The sequence below is a fragment of the Marmota flaviventris genome, chromosome 5, assembly GCF_047511675.1.
Source record: "Marmota flaviventris isolate mMarFla1 chromosome 5, mMarFla1.hap1, whole genome shotgun sequence".
Classification (NCBI taxonomy): Eukaryota; Metazoa; Chordata; class Mammalia; order Rodentia; family Sciuridae; genus Marmota; species Marmota flaviventris.
The window spans coordinates 144,839,381-144,859,396 of NC_092502.1; the positions used below are offsets into that span (position 1 = coordinate 144,839,381).

General features: G+C 40.1%; 1 protein-coding gene across 4 annotated transcripts in view; it reads left to right on the forward strand.

Moving 5' to 3' along the window:
• Rai14 (retinoic acid induced 14) overlaps window positions 1-20,016 on the forward strand; it is a 136,125-nt gene that overhangs the window by 13,816 nt on the left and 102,293 nt on the right. For all 4 annotated transcript variants that reach the window (XM_071612649.1, XM_034636109.2, XM_071612650.1 and 1 more), the window contains exon 2: window positions 11,816-11,897. In XM_071612649.1, the coding sequence (XP_071468750.1) occupies window positions 11,862-11,897 (36 nt within the window). In that variant the 5' untranslated portion in view covers window positions 11,816-11,861. The remainder of the gene's footprint in view (window positions 1-11,815; window positions 11,898-20,016) is intronic.

Sequence of the window (20,016 nt, forward strand, 5' to 3'; positions counted from 1 at the left end):
CAAGCAAACCAATGTCACAGACCCATGACTACAGCATACAGGGGCAGTGTATGCTAAAGGGAAGGAAGAGGCCTGCCTGTAAGGGAGCACACACCCCCTCCTTGTTGGGCTTCAGATGAGAAACATCCTTGTTTGAACCCCCAGGGCTCAAAATATGTCCAGATGTGACAGTTGGAACAGTAGAAATCATTTAGGGTTCTCCATCTGCTCCCTCTCTCCTATCCTGGAGACATCCATACTCACAGAAGCTGTCAACTTATTTATATGTCCCTTATTCTGAAGAGTATTCAAGACACTGGATAACTGGGTAAAAAGATTTAGTACCTGACATGGAACAACTGTGATCATTGTAAATGACATTTTCCACATTCCAGAATATGAAGAGTCCAAGTTGTCCCTATTTTGAAACTGAGTCAAAGAGCCAATGAAATATTCAGAAAGTCAACTTTTGGCAATAAAATCTTCCTGGAGTAAAATCAGGGGTTAAATATAACCATGAGTAGAGCCTATTTTCTCACTCTAAAGATAGTTTTCATAACCAAACACTTTGCACATGGACCTCCTTTTTACTTTTTGCATTAAATACATACTATGCCTCCAACTTGTGATCCTCCTGCCTCAGCCTCTCAAGTAGCTAGAATTACAGGCGTGTACCACCTCACCGGCTTGCATTTCATCTTTTAAGAAACACCCTCACTTCATCCTGCTACAATTTAAACACCAATTTTAGTGTATCATTTCATGATTTCTAATAAATTGACAGAGTTGTGCAGCCATCCCCACAATCTAGTTTTAAAACATTTCCCTCATCCTAGAGAGATTCCTCATGCCACTTCCTGTTACCATCTATCCCCAGCCCTAGACAACCACTAATCCCTTTTGTCTCTATAAATTTGCCTTTTCTAGACATGTGGTGGAAATGGAATCATGTAATATGTGGTCTTTAGTCTGACTGTACTTAACATAATGCTTTTGAGCTTTATCCATGCTCACCATGGATTGGTATTTCATTCCTTTTTATTGCTGGAAAGTATTCCATTATGTGGAAATGCCACAGTTTGTTTACCTAGGATATGTTTCAGTTGTTTCACTCTTTCACAATTTGAATACTGTTTCTATAAACACCCATGTACAAGCCTTCCGAGGATGTGTGTTTTCATTTCTCCTGGCTAGATACATAGGAATGCGTATGGTAAATTTTGATTTAACTTTTTGAGAAACTGACAGACTTTCCACAATGGCTATATTTTTTTGCATTTTCACCATTAATGCTTAAGGATTGGACCTATACTTGATAGGTTCTTTTTGATTTCAAGATGGGTAAAATTCAAGGCCAGGTCTTGGGACAATAGCCCCCAAGCGGTTTACCCACACCTAGGTACAGACGACTTCCTATACCTGGCTGTTTGAGGTTGATCCCTAGCTATGGGCAAGGCAGTTTTTCTCTTGAGAGGTGAGCACAATGGTGTCTTTAGAAAGTGATATGGAACATTAGAAGATGAATATTGACCAGACAGGACATTTTAGAGATCATCTATATGATAACCGCAGTGTATGGGTTAATCACTGAGAGTTTCTTAGTCCTAGAATAATTTTTGTATTCTATAAGTTGTGGTTTTGATTAAGTCAATAGTTTTTCAATTAGATGAATTTAGGGCAGGAGGTAACCTTAGGACTTCTCTTTGCTAGGCTCATTGGAGCCCGTGAGGAGCAGATTTGACAGACCAGATAGTAATGTTGCCAGAGCCCTGTCCAATTTTGTATCAGTGCCTCTGGCCCCGGCTAATTCAGGGACCAAGATCAGTCTTAGTTGATGGCAGGCTTTATTCTCAAAGAAGAATGATATATTTTGTTCTCAAGAGAAATGTCATCCCCTGGATAAAGGCAGGTTGTGAATACAGGGAGATTAATGTTTTCAGAAGAGTTTTACTGTTTGATTATTGTGATGCAATAGCTGAATGACATTTATGGTTTAAAAAGAATGTGCTCGTTTGTTTTCTTTGAAAAATTGTGAGATATTAATGGATCTTAGAAAGGATCCATTGACAAAACGAAACTATTGATGTCATTTTTTCCCTAATACCTTTAAAATTTTTTAATTAAAATTTTTAATTGACACACTAATTGTACATATTTCTATGGTACACTGTGATATTTTGATATGTGTGTACAATGTGTAAACAAATCAAAGTAATCAGCATATTCATTAACTCAAATATTTCTTAACTTCTTTATTATTTGGGTAATCTTTTAAGAAATCTGCACCTTAGTTAATTCATACAAAAGCACATATGAAAACACCCAGCCCTTAATTAATACTCAGTGACGTTTGCTTTTTTTAATTCACTCATTCATTTGTGTTTGATATGGTGAATATATAAGATTGACAAGATGTCATCACAAAAGCTGCTTTATTTTGTGTCCCAATGTCTGAATGTGCAGTTAGTATACTTCTTGCCTCTGGATGAAATCTGTGACTTTTCTGATCATTCTTAATTAAAAATAAAAGTTTCACAGTGAATTTCAATTGTTAGATACTCTCAATTCTTAGGTTAGATGTCCAGTTTCTCCCCTTCCTCCTTTTTACTGTTCTGGAAATCAACCCCAGGGTCTTGCATATACTGATCAAGTCTTCTACCCACTGAGCTACAGTCCCAGCCCCAACTATCTATCTACCAATCTTTCTCTTTCTTTTTTTTTTTGTTCATTCTTCCAATGCTAGGGATTGAACCCAGGGCCTTGAACATACTAATCAGGTACTCTACCACTAAACTATATATCTTTAGTCCAGAATGTCCAATTGCAAATAATGACCAGGCACACTGGCACATGCCTATAATCCCAGTGGCTTGGAGGCTGAGGCAGGAGGATCACAAGGGTAAAGCCAACCTTAGCAATTTAGCGAGGCCCTAAGCAACTTAATGAGACCCTATCTTTAAATAAAATATAAAAAGGACTTGGAATAGTGCCCCTGGGTTCAACCCACGGTACCAAAAACCAACCAAACAAACAAAAAACCACAAAGATATTTAAAGTTAAATGACTTCCCCTTTTCTCACTTTCTGCACTTCACCCTGCTACCCCGCATGTGGGTAAGACATTCAGAAGCCCTGCCATTTGCTTGTCAAGCTTTGTGACCCTCTAGGAATCATTTTCTGGTATAATTGGGTGTGAGGGTAGGATGAAAAGTAAGAGGGATTAGAAAGTTCTTAGTTGACTAGTACTGTAGCTAGATAGTGCTAGATAGTGTGTAACATGTGTTTGGAGCTAAATCTTGCTCTTGAAATCTTTCTGGAGGTGTTATGGGCTAAACTGTGTGCCCCCAGTATCTCAGAATATGGCTATAACTAGAAATGCCTTTATAGAATAGTGAGGTAAAATAAGGTTCTATGGGTCAGCCCTCACACAATGCGACTGTCATCTTCATAAGAAGACGTGAGGACATAGACAGAGGCAGAGGAAGGCCTGGTGAAAATAAAGAGAGAAGATAGCCATCTGAAAGCCCAGGGGAGAGGCCTCAGAATGGACCCAACCCACCTACACCTTGACCTTGGACTCCCAGCCTACAGAACTCAGAGAAATACATTTCTGTTATTCAGGCTACCAATTACTGTGCATTGCTGTGGCAGCCCAAGCAGACCAGAAGAGGGGGCCTTTGACAATTGCTCTTCTCTCCTTGCTGCTTCTGGGCCATCAATGGAGACATCTTCTACAGTTACCAGGGAAAGTGATGTGCTGCTTTTGGTGTGTTGCTTCTCCATCAGGCAATCAGCTTTGCTCTGCCCTCCTCCTAATCCACTGGGTTTCAGAGAATCTGTGACACCTTACAGCCCTCTGTTGTGAGTTGTCCACTTGTGGCCCATAGGAAGCACACATTTATGGCTAGATAGTCTCCAACATTCAGGCTGATCAAAGTACAGTAGCAACCTCTCCTTTATTTTCATCCTTGAAGCATAGGTCAGTTTCTCTCTTGCCTTTTAGATTTTCTGAGCATGGATCAGACACCCATCCAATCTTTCCAAGCACTCCTGTAAACCCCTCTCATGAGGCTGAGTAGGAATGGTAGAAATCATTGCATATTCTCTCCAGGGAAAGATCCACCAGTCTCCACACTTTGGTGCTTTTAGACCCTGCATGTGGGTAAGGCATGTAAAAGCCCTGCTACCAGTTTTCCATTAAATCCTTTGAAAATTTGCATCTTGAACTGGCCTCTTTGAAATGACTATTGTATCCTTGTTCTTCCAGTCTGATTCTTAGTGTCTTTCATTCATTTAGTATGTATTCATTTATTCAGCCATAGGAAAGGGTCACTAAGTGTTGACTCTGAAGAAACCTTTGCCAAGGTTGTAGGTGAAACCCGGGCCCCCTGTCTAGAATGGATTTGTCCTCAGTGAGGAGCTCTCTAACTAGTCAGGTTAACTCTCTGTGAAATAACAGGCATGTTGTCTTGGGGGCAGTTGTTGGCTTTCACCACAGTTCTCTCCAGAATCAGGCTGATAAAATCTATCCTAAGAGCTTGCCCTGGGGTTCTGTTTTATGATTCTTGCTCCCACTGAGTCCTGCATTCCATTATTCAAAGTGTTCTGCTCCTTGGTTAAGGTTGGGAAAGATGTTGCAGGAGGAGAATATAAGTGACGGGAGTGGGGCTGGCAGGCAAGACCAGGAGGGTCAATTTGTTAAGCCTTCATAGGCCAAATGAGATGGAATTTTTATAACTTGGGGTTTTGATTTGTACATGGTGAAACTTAATCATTTTGCTGCCTCTATTCAAATCCCAGTAGAGCAAACCCATGTCAGAGCACACACCTCCTCAGTGTACAGGATCGAGCTGAGCCCTGCTGAGGTCAAGGGTGAGGCTAAAGGTTACACAGGTTCCTAATTGGTATCTCTGTCCTATATGTTCACTCATGAAACATTTATTGATTATATGCCGGTGGCTAGGAGATATATATATATATATATATATATATATATATATATATATATATATATGCAAAATGAAAATTCTGGCCTGCAAATCTCTGTTCCAAATTACATAATCAGTTGCAGGTGTAAATTTTCAAGTTTGCTCAAAACCTTGAACCGTTTACTCATATCTAGCATCTAAAGGAAGCAGATTGGGGGAGAATCTTTCTTTGGAGAGAGTTTTTCAGTTTCCCACGGCATCAACTCAGCCTAGGAGAGAAGCTTGGAGAGATTGCCCAGGTATCTGACCTGTGCCTGGAAGATCTAAGAAGGGAGTACCCATGTCCTGGGAGAGAGACAAAATGCCCTCCCCCATCCCAGCCTGCCCAAATCCTGTGTTTCACTGAAGGCCAGTTTGACCTCTGCCCCAATTATAAAGGCTTATCTGATTTTCCCCACCCTCAAGGATTTTCACTTTTTAAATTCCTGAAGTATTTAACACCCAATTATGAGATTTTTAAAAAAATTTTAAACCCCTTTCTATGCATCCCTCGGTCAGTTGTGTCTTCCAGCAAAGCCTACTCCTGCTTCCCATTACCTAATGTGCATATATGTTTAAACTTCAGTCTTATAGATTAAGAACAGTATGCTGGAGACAGAGTACATTAGACAAGGGGGAGCAATATCCAGTGGGCTGTGCTTCCCACTTTATATTCTTTAGTCTGGAAGGAATGACACAGCTCTTAAACACCACCCCATCTGAGAAGCAGAGACTTAAAGCAGCTTCCAACCCCCAGGAGTTTGGATGGCATTGGGTGCTGTGTCTCTAGGGACACCTTTATTGGAATGGTTGATCTGGAGAGGGCTTTTACAGATTATTTTTGTTTGGCCAGATTGAGAGAATTGGATGTTTCTACAGTTTTTGGTTAAAATTCCATCTTTGTGGCACAGAGATTATTGTCTAAGAAAATAAGCACTAGAAGGAGAAGAGGTGGATTCCTAACAAGCAGAGAAGCATTTAGCTTCTTATATTTGTTCTGTGCTGTTGTCAGTGGTGTGGATTTTCAGACTGGAGCACTTTTTAACTTGGTAGAAAAATTCCTGGATCCCGTCTGGGGTATGTGTTAGTGTTCTGGTGTTGCTGAGGGTTTGGTAGAAGTATTTCACTGCCCCATGATGGAAGGATTAGCTAGAGGACCTTGTTATTTACTTTGCTCCTCTAATTCTGCCATAATTATTTAAAACCACTGCCTTTGAATCCTGTGGTATGGTTTCTCAGATGCTCCTGTATTCTGTGATTTGGGAAGAATGTGTGTACAGCCACCATCTCCCTAATATTTCTTAGTGGCCGTGGGTATCCAACTAGTTTGTTTTTGAACTCCTGCCACCGTTTCCCCTATTCCATAGTAATTTGAAAGATCCAAATATAGCCAGTGCTTAGAAATATCAATCTTTGGGGGGGGGGGTGTTGGGCATCAATCTCAGGACCTCACACATGTTAAGCATGCACTTTACCACCAAGCTGCTCCTGCAGCCCAGAGATACTGATCTGATCTACTTGTTTAATTCTTGTGGATTATTTTTGACTACAAGTGTAACTTATAGGCATGGCATCACTGAATCTGGAGCAGTGGCTCCCTATCGAGTTGAATTTCTAAATTACCCAAGGAATTAGAAAATGATGAACTGCTGAGTTTCACTTCTGGTTGCAGATACCTGAGTGAGAAGAAAGTAGTCCTTTGGCCATATGTGGGATGGAGTGGGGTGGGGAGTAGGAGTAGTTTGAAACTACTTCAAATCAGTGCTGGCTTGTGGTAGAGAAATAGCTAAAGAAAATCTGGGAGCAGCCACATCCCCCCCCTTTTTTTGTAACAGGAATGGAACTCAAGGTCACTTAACAGCTGAGCCATATCCTCAGCTTTATTTATGTATTTATGTATTTATGTATTTATTTATTTATTTTAATTTTGGCGGGGTTTCTGCTAATTTGCTTAGAGTGAGTTGCTGAGACTGGCTTTGAATTTGTGATCCTCCTGCCTCAGCATGCTGGGCACTCTGGGATTGTAGACACACACCATCATGCCTGGCCATCTTTTAGCATTTTATAAGCATTGCACATTAAGCTTTGTTCCTTTGAAGTTCTTTTATAATAAATCTAGAGGTTTCTAACTTAGAATATTCCTAATTCTGTCAATTGGAAAAGGTAATGGGGTAGTTACCCCATTTGAAAGTAACAGCTTTGTGGATCTATTATTCACATACATCCATCTCCTGGAAGAGGACAACTGATGGTTTTTAGTGTAGTCCCATGTTGTGCAACCATTACCACAAATTTTTAAAAATATTTCATCATCCTATATCCATCCATTCTGCTATTTTTTTTTAATGCTTAAGCCTAACTTTCTTGATAAAGCTTTCTTGGTTATTGTCAAAGATTTTTTTTATTCTATCTACAATTATATCAGATAAAGCCATCAGGTATTAAGCTTTGCTTGAGAGTTACATTTTTTTTAAAGGGGACAATAAATTAATAAGAAAACCCCGTGTGTTGCATCCAGTCTTCCAAATGAGAATGCAGTGGGGCTGCACATCTTTGTTTCCTCCTCATTGATCTCCATAATTTCTGTGCTAATGATTGGTGACCCATGAAGGATGACATGTTTTGGTGAATTGTTTTGAACTGAGCACTTACTAAACTAATACTTTTGCTCAGTGGTTAGGTATGTCTTATTCTGCTTGAAATGGAAGAAGTTAATTCAGATAACTTTTTCTATGGATGTGTGATCCTCTTTCTTTACTTACCCAAATGAGGCTGCTGTGCAGCTAATTCAGTTTCACTGCAATCCTTTTGAAATAGGCATCCTTAATAAGTGGTTTGTCTAAGGACTGCCATTAATGTAGCCTCATTGTGCTGTTTAGATGACACTTTACTTAAAGTAGGCTGTAGTCCTGTCTGGGCTTTGGGAGTTTGGCATTGAGACTTGGGGCTGTAAAATTGCAACTGATCCAAGGAAGGCAAGGCTCTCATTTACTCCTGGGTCATATTTAGTAAGAGGAGATGCTAGCTGTTCAGTTTCTTCCTACTGCCATGGCTTCCCGGAGTTAGAACCTGGTAGGAATCCCAGGAAAGCAGTGATATATTAATAAATCCAATTACCACCAACAACAGTTCTTGTTTTTAGAGTTACTACTCTTTAGGCTTTCAGAACTTCTTTCCCTCAGACACCCATCTCTATCATGGTGGAGTTGCACCCACTGACCACCCAGCAATAGCACACCCAGGCTCTGGGCTCCAGGAAGACATTCATTTAATAGTTAATGCATTCCCCTGGGATCCTTTGGAATTTGCTACTTTGTTTATTTAATCCTCTTCAAATAAGAGTTTGCATACTTCTCACTGCCAGGCTTAAAAAGAAGAAGAAGAAAACCAAAGACAAACACATTTTAAAAAAACCCTAACAAAACACCCATGAAACCCCATGACCTCAAACAAAAATCTTACCCACTATTGCCCAAGACCTCATGCTCTCTTAATGAAGGAATGTTTTAGATAGTTCTGCCTTGGTGGGCAACATAGTTTTGTGGGTTATCCCAGCATGGCTTCTCCTTTCTCCTCTTCCCACTACACTGATTTGGTCTCTTTCCTTGGTTATTTCCAGAAGGTGGCTGGACAATTTCCATTTTCTTAAAACAGTTGGTATAGAAACCATGGGCCAGTGATAGTTTGGGAATATCTGATTATCATTTTTTCTGTTGTTACTCACCAAAAGGTGATTTGTTTTGACCTAAGAAAACCAGCTTGACTTTGGTACACAAACCAGGTCCACTTTGACTGGTGTGTTCCCTGTTTTATCAACGTCTATTTTAGGTTTTCTAACTTCAGTACACAAAGATTCATCCAGGGAAATTCCTGGGCCTTGCCTCTTGAGATTCAGTTTCTATAGGATAGGGATTAGGGTTTTGCGTTAGCAAATTGTTCCCAGGTCCTTCTGGTGCAGATGAACTAGGGGCTGACTTTAAGTTTGCCTTGGAGTTTGCCCTTGCTTTGCAGGTACCAGCCCAGAATTCTCTGAGTGTAAATGGTTGGAAATTAAACGTGTAATTACAGTGTGTACAGTTTCCAAGGCAACATGTATTCTGTCACTTCTTCCAGGCTGGGAAGATTGAAAGGGACCATGGAGAGGTCTCAGTAACTGTGGCCTCCAGATGAATGCCATCAAAGTGCTTTATGATAACTGGGTTTTCATGCCATTCATCCAAGAGCTCTGCTTAATGGCAGCGGCAATAATGAAAGTGAATACATTAGAAGCCAGAGAGTTGCTGGGCGACTTCTGGGAGGTAACAACAAGGACACAGGCAAGGATGAGTACAGCTATTCAGTTGCTTGCATTTTCTGTTTTCTATCTTTTCAAATCAGTTTTGTCCAGAATGATAAGAATGTAGAGAAACATGAAATGACCTTGAAAGGCTTTACAAAAAATAATAATGACTAGATTTTTTTAAACATTTGTCTACCATTCTTTAGTTTGCAACTGGAATACCACTGTTTAAATTTTACTTGTTTTCACTTTTGGTCAGGTACAACTTGAAGGAGTCATTTGTTAAGTACTTACTATGTGATAGGAACTCTCACATGGATTGTCTTGCCATTTTGACCTAAATGCACTTTGATTATTTTTAAATCTATATGCAAAGACTCCATGTTTTACACATTTCTAGATTTAATAAAGGAGATAAATTATGTATCATATTTTACCATTGTCATGGTTCGGATATGAGGTGTCCCCTAAAACCTCCCCCAATGCAGGAATATTCAGCGATGAAATGATTGGATCTTGAAAGCTGTAACATAAGTAGTCCATTTTAGTTTGATGAACTGTGTGCTAATCCTAGGCCACTGGGGTGTGGTTGGAGGAGGTGGGCCACTGGAGGTGGGCCCTGGAAGGGTTTATCTTCTCTGTGACTCCCCGTCTCTCTGCTTCCTGGCTGCCATGAGGTGAGCAGCTTTCCTTAGCAGCTCTCTTATGCCATGATATTCTGTCTCACCTTGGGCCCAGAGCATTGGAGCCAGTCATCTATGGACTGAGACTTCTGAAACCATGAGCCCCCAATAAACCTTTCTTCATCTGCATTGTTCTTGCCAGGTATTTTGGTCACAGCAACCCAAAGCTGACTAATACACCCATCTTTTAGGATCTGGCTTTTGGTTTTGGTCATAAGCTAAATAGAGCAGTAGAAAAGCATGCAGTCATACTTTGGGATTTGATCCTGAATTCCATCATAAACAGGCTCAGTGATTGACTGCAGACAAGCGTCCTGACTTCTCTGAGGCTTTTCTACTGGAAAATGAAGATCTTGGGCTAGATGAGTGGTCTTCACTTTTGAAGGGTGACAAGGACCTTGCAGAATCCAATGAAAACTAGGAACCTTCTTCACTGAAAAAAAAAAAAAAAATCACATATATACTTACTTGAAAAAGAGAACATTTAGTTTCCAGAAGACCACAGACTTCCCCTAAATGAAGAAATTGCTTAAGACTCTTCCAGCACCAACTCAAAATTGCTGGGCCCCATAAGGACCTGGCGAGTCTTGCACTGTTTAGAGTGGTCCCCTGAGGAATGAGTTATTCGATGAGGGAGGTTTTGTTTTTCCTGGCATTTTTTGCTAACTGCTCTGTGCATTTAAGAGGGCTTGGGGGTGGGGGAAGGAGGGGCAAGCTCTGGAAAAATAAATAGGGAGTGAATGGCATCTGGAATGTGAACTGTTTTCCTTATCATTTTTTGCTATTGTCGCTCTTCAAAGGGAAGTAGATGGTATCCTTGCAAAATGAAGGTTGTGTGGAGGAATTACTTGTAAGGAATATATATGTAGTAGTCCATTTTTTTGTTACTATGATGAAATATCTGCAGTTAGGTAACTTTGTAAAGCAAAGAGGTTTATTAGCTCACAGTTTGGGAGGTTCAAGGGTTTGGCATTGGCATCAGCTCAGCTCTGGTGGATGGCAGAACTATGGTGGGAGTGTGTGTGGAAGTAAGAGGTCCCCTTGCCAGATGGGAAGCCAGAGATGCAAGGATCAGGATCAGGGTTTTTAAAAAGTCACTCCAGGAGAACTACATTCCCTTCTGAAGATGTGTCCTAAGGATCTCCCAGTAGGCCTTACCTCATTCCCTCACCTCCCAAATCACCACGCTGAGGATCAAGCTTCCAATACTGAAACCCCAGTGGACAAACCACATCCAAACCATAGCAGTACCCATAGAGCAATTTTTACAGTGATAGTTAAGCAGGAACTTAAACTTGTTCCATTTTAATGTGTGGGAACTAACAGGTGAAATATAAAAATGTATAATTCATAGAAACAGAAAATGGAATGGTGGTCACCAGGGGATGGTGAGGGGAATTGGGATATGTTAATCAAAGGGTACATCATTTCAGTTTGTCAAGAGGAATAAGTTTGAGATTATTGTATAACATAGTGACTGTTGTTAGTAACATTGTATTGTGTACATTGTTGCAATTTGCTAAGAAAGTAGCTTTCAAGTGTTTTCACTCCAGTTAATAATATACATGTGAGGTTAATTAGCTGAATTTACCTGTTCCATAGTATATACATATTTCACAGTGTCATATCCTATATCTCATGTATGTACAGTTTTTGTCAGTTAAAATAAGAAAAAAATTAAAGTTTGGGTCATTTTAAAAATGTCAGAAGTGTCTAGGTTGTGGAAATAACCTGTGTTCTTTACTGCTCCCAGTGTTGACTCCAACCATCTTCTGACATGGTCAGAGTTCTGACCCTGTTTCCTACCCTTGGCCCAATGTTGTAATCCAATCAGAATAGAAAATGTGTAGTATATTTGGAAATCTTCATTCATTCATTTGTTCATTCATTCATTCATTCTCTGCTTAGGTGTTGAAAAATCTCCCAGGACTTTGGAAAGCTGAATGGACTAAACATGAAGAGTTTGAAAGCGAAGTTCAGGAAGAGTGATGTAAGTAAGCTGTGACTCATGTTCTGGCTGCTCTGGCTCTGTTCCGTGGGGTTGCAGAGACAGCCCCCACTCCTGCCCTGATAAGGTGCTGGGTTAATAAACTACAGACACCAGAAGCACTTTGGGCCCCAGCTCAGGGTGGCTTCTATGAATGGCATGCTTAACATTCCTTGTTCTTTGTGTGTATTGCTTTCAAAATTAACTTTAAAAAGTTGGCCTAGGTCTTATAGAGAAAGGAACAGTTGAACTAAACATCTTAAAGAACCAGGAAAAACTCTTAGCATTTCTAAAGTTGCCTAATTCCTGATTCACAATATCATTTTTAAAAGCAACTCTTCTGGAGGTGGTTAAGGAATTACATATTAGCATGTATCATCTTTGACCTTAAGTTGTTTAACTTTGTCAAGGCTTTTGTCTTAAAACAACAAAATGCATTGCTGCCCTTACCTTCACTCCCCCTGAATTCCTGGGCTTCTTACTCATTTGTTATTCATCATAAAATACTTTAGATTGGAGGAACCAGTTGTGATGTCAGAATTATGAAACAAAGTCTCCCATTGGAGAAAAATAATACAACAGAAGGTTTATACACAGTGACATTTCAACAAAAGGTTGCCTTATAAACCCCACTGGGATTTCTGACTTATGCTAACTGCATTCCAGATGCTTCCAGCAGGATTGTTGAATGGGAGGAATTCATGGAAGGGTATTAGAGGGAAGCCCAGATATATCACCCTTGAAATATGCATGCCCAGATATTATTTAAAATTGGGTAATTAAAGTGAACCTGGATTTTATTGCTTTGCCATGAATTCTATTTTGAAAGCTTGGCACAACTGCATTTTTGCAATAAGTAGAGGCTGTGTTTTTTACAACTAGCATGTCACATGCATACGTACTTTTGGCTAAAGCTTATCTGCCAAGGCTGTGTTAGTGATATGGAACTTACTGCTCTACTCTGATATGGCCCAGACCAGATAGGATGCTTAGGGGGTGATGGCAAAATATTGTCTCACTTAAAAAAGGAGCTAGATCAACTCTTAGGAAAAAGTTGATCTCATCTTCTCATTCTTAAGATAAATTAACTAAAACTTAGGAAATGGGAAATGACTTGGCCAAAGCTGTGTAGCTAGCCATTAACCACAGGGAGAGCCTCAGTAGTCTGACTTCCTTAGATCTGATGATCTGAAACCTCCTTTGACTTGATAATCTGCTGGCCATAGGATACCAAGCCTTCTTATCTACTTTGGCTTTCAATTAAGAAGGGAAAAGCGATTAAGTGGACAACATTGCCCAATTCAGCAGGTATGAGTTTGTCCATTGTATGATCAGGTTAGTAAGTGTCTTTTTCCGTTGCAAAAACAATTTGGGTAGCTTCCATTTATATAAGTGGAGATTATTTTAGCAAAGTTTTGTTGGATTACAGTTCCATGATATATGAACATGGGTAGGGGGAAATGATAGGCACATAAACTTTCAGTTTAAAAATTTTCAAGCTTGTGGCATTAGGGAGGGTGTTGCTGGAATCTAGTTTTTAAATAAAAACTGAAATAGTTCCATGATTTAAAAAAAAAAAAATCATAGCAATAACACTAGTGAAAGCTTCTGGGATTTGGCAGCAGAGAAGGCCATGATTTTGGCAGTGAATGCTAAGAGAGGAAATGTTCGAAGAGCAACCCTGGGAGAGGAGAGCAAAGGAAATTGGTCTAATGGAGCCAGACAAATCCACATGGCTTCCCAAATACATCCCAAATTGTTTCTCCAAGCTATGTCACTACATAGCTAAATGGACTAAATAAAAATAAAAATTAACAAGGAAAGGAAACCATTCCAAATCTCCATTTGTTAACCAGCCATATGATAATAACAACGATAAACAGCTAGCCATGATAGAGTAGTTACTATAATATCAGGTGCCAGTCCAGGTTCTTTACATGAAATAAACTTATTCTTGCCGTAAGTTTTGTGTGGTAGGTTTTATTATTAAGCTCATTTTGCAGATGGAGACACTGAGGCCTGGGGAGGTGCAGTCATCTGTCCCAGTTCTTAGAGCTCTAAGTTGTAGAACCAGTTTTTGTGCCAAGGTCTTTGGATCCCTTGGCCCATGTTTCCTGGGAAAAGAAGTTAGGGATGGAGATTCTGTTTTATGAAACAGAACTATCTAGGTAGCAGCTAGACAAAGTGACTTAGAATTTGAATTTAAGTTTGCAGCCTTGGCAGAGTCTCATATTCTTCTAACCTTGGGTTGCTCACCTGAAATTGGAGGAAATCCCAGCATCAGCCTCTCAAGGTGAACCATTAATTATTATTAATAATTCTTAATTATGGTGAATGTTAAATGCACTAATGGATGTGGAGCACACATCTCAGGGCCTGGTGCTCAGGAGGTGCCTGGAAAATACTTATTCTTTTCTCTTGATGAAAACGCAAACAAGATTAAAAGGTTCATAGGATCCAGAGGGCAGAATAATCTGGTAAGAATTACTTTCTCTAAGGAGGGAAACTGAGGGTGAGGAGAGAATGAGTGAGGGAAGCTCACTTTGCTTTCTTTTCAGGCTGAGGTTTTTGGTTTATGTACACACACATATAGATGTGTATTACTTGTTGCAAGAAAAACAAGTTTACAAATGATTACATTTAGATAAATGAGCCAAACTCTATAATCTTCTTTACACGAAGCAAGTGGAGTGGTCTCTTAAGTCTCCAAAATCATGAGCCACCCAACTTTCCTGTTTGTCTTTGTGTGAGAAAGAAAGGGAAAGAAAAAGTTCTTTGTATTACTGGGGGTGGGCAGATGAGGATAGCAGATCAGGTTCACGCTTACATAAAGAGATGACAGGTGACCCACTGCCATGATCATGTTTCAGCCAGTCTGTATCTGGGAGGTCTGCAGCCAGATCAGTTTGTGGCCATTGAGAACAAAATCCTGGAGTGAAAAAAAAAAATGGACAAGAATGGCCCAAAGGAGCACTCTGTGGATGTCCTTCAGGTCACTGCTACTTTAGGATAATTGTCCAGGTAGATTTAATCAGAATGTCTTTCTGGAACACTTTGGCTCACATCCAGGGAAGGTTTATGTGAGTTAATAGGGGACTGAGCCTGATTCTACAGGCTGTGATTAGACAAGTCATCGTCTGTTTGTTTTGATTCCTAAATATATTGGGGACCCCACAGATAAGTCACAGAATCTAAAAGACTTTAGGAGTTTCTGTGGTGGATGACATTTTAAAGTTTGCATTTATCACTGTGTTTTAAGAATCCTCACACTTGGGTTTCATACAAAGAGGGAAGTTCAAGGTATAGCTCTTGTCTAAAGACTCTCTAAAGGAGCTAATAAACTTAGGAGAAGGAAAAACACATGCAGGAAATAACTAAGCCAAAATACCAATAAAAGATAAATACTAAAGGGACCTTCAAGATGGGACAACTAGTTAGATTGTGAAGCCAGATGATAAATGCTTTTGATTTTCAGGGGAGTGAATCTGTGTATGGAGACTTGGGGGGAATTTAGGTTTGCCAAGGCTGCAAACCTAAATTTATGGAGGTGGGGCTTTACCCAGGCCTCATGGATGGATAGGATGGAGAAGGATGGTCAGAAGAGGGGGAAAGGCTTAGCACAGTGAGTAGACCCAGTGTCAGAAGTTGTTCTTGGCGTTGCAAAATAGCAAGCCTTCAGGAGGCCAAGAGAGTTCTGTAGCATGGCTCTGAGTATTTCAATAAGAAAACTGTAAAGTTTTCTGTCTGGTTTTAAAACTGAATAGACTGACTTTTATGCTTATAAAGCAAACATGGAGTTCTAGTCATCATTATTCATATCTTTTATGACTGCCATTATTTTATATCTTTTATCTTTTAGTTTGAAAGTGGCTTCTTTACCTCTTTAAATATTTGCAGCAACTAGAATGTGGTTTCACATGGAAAAATGAACTGTCATCGTGAGAAGTGAGGCCAAAAAGGTTGGGATTTCCCTCTGCTATTAAATGCTCAGGCTTCTGGAATTTCTTTGCAAATGCCAATTTTTAGTGCCTTGAGTGAAATGGGTGGAGGTTGAAGGATAGGAAATGGAATTGAAAGATCTTTGTGACAAATCTTGGGAAATGCCACTCCAATGTGATGGAGTGCTTCACAGTTTACATTGTGGGTGTGTGTTTAATTTTTTGAAAGATTTGTTCCCAATTATGTTTTCCATTATAATAGGGAAGCAGCAGACATCCCATTAAAAAAAAAAGCAGCCAGTTCAACACGACTGGCTCCACAAAGGATTAAATTGATGGTGTACCTTTACGTAGCAGCTGCTAACTATTGCAGCTTTGGCCAAGGGAATGCACACACCCTATGAATCTTGAGGAACCAGACACATCCTGCTCAGTCAAGGGTTTGAATTTGTTGCCTGTTGAGATAACAGCTCTCATGAAGGTTGACAACCCACATCTCTGCCAAGGTATTTTTCCAAGGGAGTTTTTTTAGTCATTTATAATATGTTTTTACACATGCCTGAGCCTCCCTCTCTCCCACACAAAAAATACAGGAGTATTTCAAATCCAAGTCTCTCTGTAGACAGAGGAACCTTAGCCAAATGCATTGTGTTAGACGTAATATTAAAATCTATCAATGATGACCCATTGGATGGAGGCAGGAGACTCCAGTAAAGTTCTGGAGAGAGATTCAGTCAGGTTCAGGTCATGCAGCATATTTTCCAGGTCCTGTCAGCCCTTTTTAAATGGGGGATCTGAGTGCTGACTGATTTCACCTTGTATTAGCTGGCTGGCGCTGCCACAACACGGTATCACAAACTGGGTGGCCTAAGCAACAGAGATTTATTGTAATCTCATTTCTGAGGCTGGAGCTGTGATCTGGGTATTGGCAGGGAGGGTTCCTTGTGAGACTGTCGGGGAGAATCTCTCCCTGACCTTCTTCTGCATCCTGTGGTTTGCTGGTGATCTTTGACTGGGAGACCCCAGTCTTTATTTTCACATGACATTCTCCCTGTGTGCATGTCTGAGTCCAAGTTCCCCCTTTTTATGAGGACAGCAGTCATCTTGGATTAGTGCCCACTCCAGTGACCTCCTTTTAACTTGAAAATGTAGGGTTTGCTGTAAAAAAAAGAAAAAACAAAAAAAACAAAAAACTTTTAAGCAAAATAAGGTCACATACTGAGTGAGCTGTGTTAGGACTTGAGCAGATGAATTGAGGGTAGGAGACATCAACCTGTCTTCTACATCCACTTCCGTGCCTTTTCCATCCTAGAGCAGTTTCTCCAAAGGCCCATCCTCCCCATGCTGAGCTCCGCTGAGCACCCACTCATAGACCTTAGCTCCTTCATTGTGGGGACTATTTTCAGTGTCTGAGAGAGTGAGGTGGAAGCATCACACTTTTTCAGTGGGTGCCTCTACCAAATACATAACATTGATAACAAGAGTGAACACGTATCGATGGCTGACCTCCTACGATAGTAATAAAGAGACGAGTTCTTATATATATGGAATGCTAAGTGGCAGGCACTGTGCCAAGCCCTTCTCATGCTTTTTATCATATGCTGTGCACCAAACACTATCCAGTAAAGACCACTATTGTGATAGTTTTTTCCAGGGGAAGAAAAGTTCAAAGGAAGATGACTTAGTTGGCTAACGTCACATGTTTCATAAATGGCAGAGACATTGGGACCTTGATATTTCTTGACACAAGAGCTTGCATTGTTAATTGCTGTAGACACCTGCTCACACAGGGAATGGGCATTCGTAAATTCTGAAATGTCAAACCTCAGAGAGTAAATTCTGCTCTATTTCCCTAAAATTAAGTAGGATATATATTATGATTTTTGTATCGCCCAGGCCTGTCTGTGGCAGCAAAGCTCACGAGTGGCAGGGGAGGACATGGAACAATGTGGGGTTGTTTGTTTTCTAAGAGCCACATGCATTTCAGTCTTCAGTTCTGAAGGGAAAAAGAGCAGGTGTTACTTCTACTGGAGCCGGTGACACCTCTGTGTCTAGGAGTCCAGTGTCTGGCTATGTGGGTTACAGATTCAATCCAGTTACCCCACCATACTTCTTGGTTAAGCATGATACTGTTTCGGCTACAGACCATTATGAAACCCCAGATCCTGGCCCCTAAACTTAGAGAAATCTGATAGTGTACACAATGAGTCATCTGTGTCATTATCTCTTAACTCTATATTATGAATTAAAAATGCCTAGTCATTTTGAATGAAGGTTATTGTTGACCTACATGTATTTTATTTGAAAAATTCTTTATGTAACTTCTCCTTGTGAGTAAAATAGGAATTGCCTCTGAATCGTTTTGTGGAGATTTTTGATTGAGTTTCTATCTAGAAATCTTTGCTGTGTAACAGTGGTTATTTTCACTTAAAGGTCTAAGAGCCCAGTATGTCTAAAAAAAATGATGTTAATGAGTAGCCTTGGATTTGCTTTTTCTTAAGTCCCTACCTCCTTTTATTTTATTTTATTGGTGCTGGGGACCCAATCCAGGGCTTTCATACATTGCTAGGCAAGTGCTTTACCACTGAGCTATGATGCTAGCCCTCTGCCTCCCCTTAGTAAAAGAAAGTATGCTCTGATCAACTTGATTATTTAATTATTAGTTTCCATTGCCTAAATGGAAACACTTTCACTTTTGGGGGAAATACTTCCTGAAAAGGTTTTTGTTTTTCATTTTCTTCAGAGGCTGAATGGTCTGATGGGCTCTAGCTCTCTGCTTTTTCCTAGACTGCCCAGTAGGCTGGTTTGCTGAGAGATATAGAGGTTTATACTATGAGAGAAGAACAAGAAAAAGTCTAAGGAACTACATGCTCTCCTTGGCTGTGTTTATTTTGAAGTGTATTTCCTAATGCTGAGGGTGTTTTTTGGGCAATTATCAGACTTGGTCTATGTTTTCAGAGGTTTTTCTGTTTTGTTTTGTTTTTTTGTTTTTATGAGAATCAGTGCAAACTCATGAATCTGTTTTTTTTTTTTTGTACCAGAGATTGAATCTCAAAGGCACTTAACCACTGAGCCTCATCCCCAGCCCTCTGTCCCCTTTTAGTTTTTATTTTGTCTTGCTAAGTTGCTGAGTCTGGCTTTGAACTTGTGATCCTCTTGCCTCAGCCTCCCGAGCTGGTGGGATTGCAGGTGTGCACCACCACGCCTGGCCATGTAGCTCTCCATTTTTTGAAGATTTTTTTTCATACCTGAGAAACTACCAGGTCTTTCTATGAGATCCCAAAGGCTGCATTGATTAGTAACAAGATAAGCATTTATAACAAAATACCCAGAAATACAGTGATGTAAACAAGATAGAAGTTGCTTTCTTCTGAATGAAGAGTTTTAAGCAATGTAAGGGCCAGCAAGGTAGTTTTATTCCATAGATTTCTCGAGGGATCCAAGTCCTACGGTTGATGTCCTTCTGCTCCCTCTAGGGCTACACTGTGCCATGTAGAAGGTACTTGCCACATGTGGGTCTTGAGCATCTGAAATGTGGCTAGTACAGATTGAGATGTGCTATAAGCATAAAATACGCACCAGATTTCAAACACTTCATACCCTCAACAAAAGAATATAAAATAGCTTATAATGTGATCTGCAAATTTACAATAATCATACATTAAAATGCTAATCCTGGACACACCAGATTAATAAACCTAGTAAAATTCATTTTACTTCTTTTATTAATTTTTTAAAATGTTGTTACAAAAGCTGAAATGATGTAAGTCTTGCATGATAATTCTGTTGGGCTAGGCTGCTCATGTTGCATGGTCAAGATTCAAAGAGAAAGAGTAAAACACAAGCATTTTCCTTTTCAAAGGATGTACACCCAAGGGGCATAGATTATCACCCACATAGAACTGATTGGAGCTTAGTCACATGCTTCTGCCTAGTTGCAAGGGAGGTGGGGGAACATATTCTCTAGCTGGCATCCTTGAGACCAACCAAACCTCCAAGGGCAACAGAGAATGGATGCTGGAGAAAACTGACTCGGTCACAGGAAATAGCCACAGAGAATCATTTGAGACTTGAGTATTAAAGGTGCACCAAAAGCATGACTTCCTACTTTCACCCAGAAGTGACTATTGGTTGCTACTTGTTCAATACCCATTGTTGTATTGGCGGAAACCTATTGCAGCATG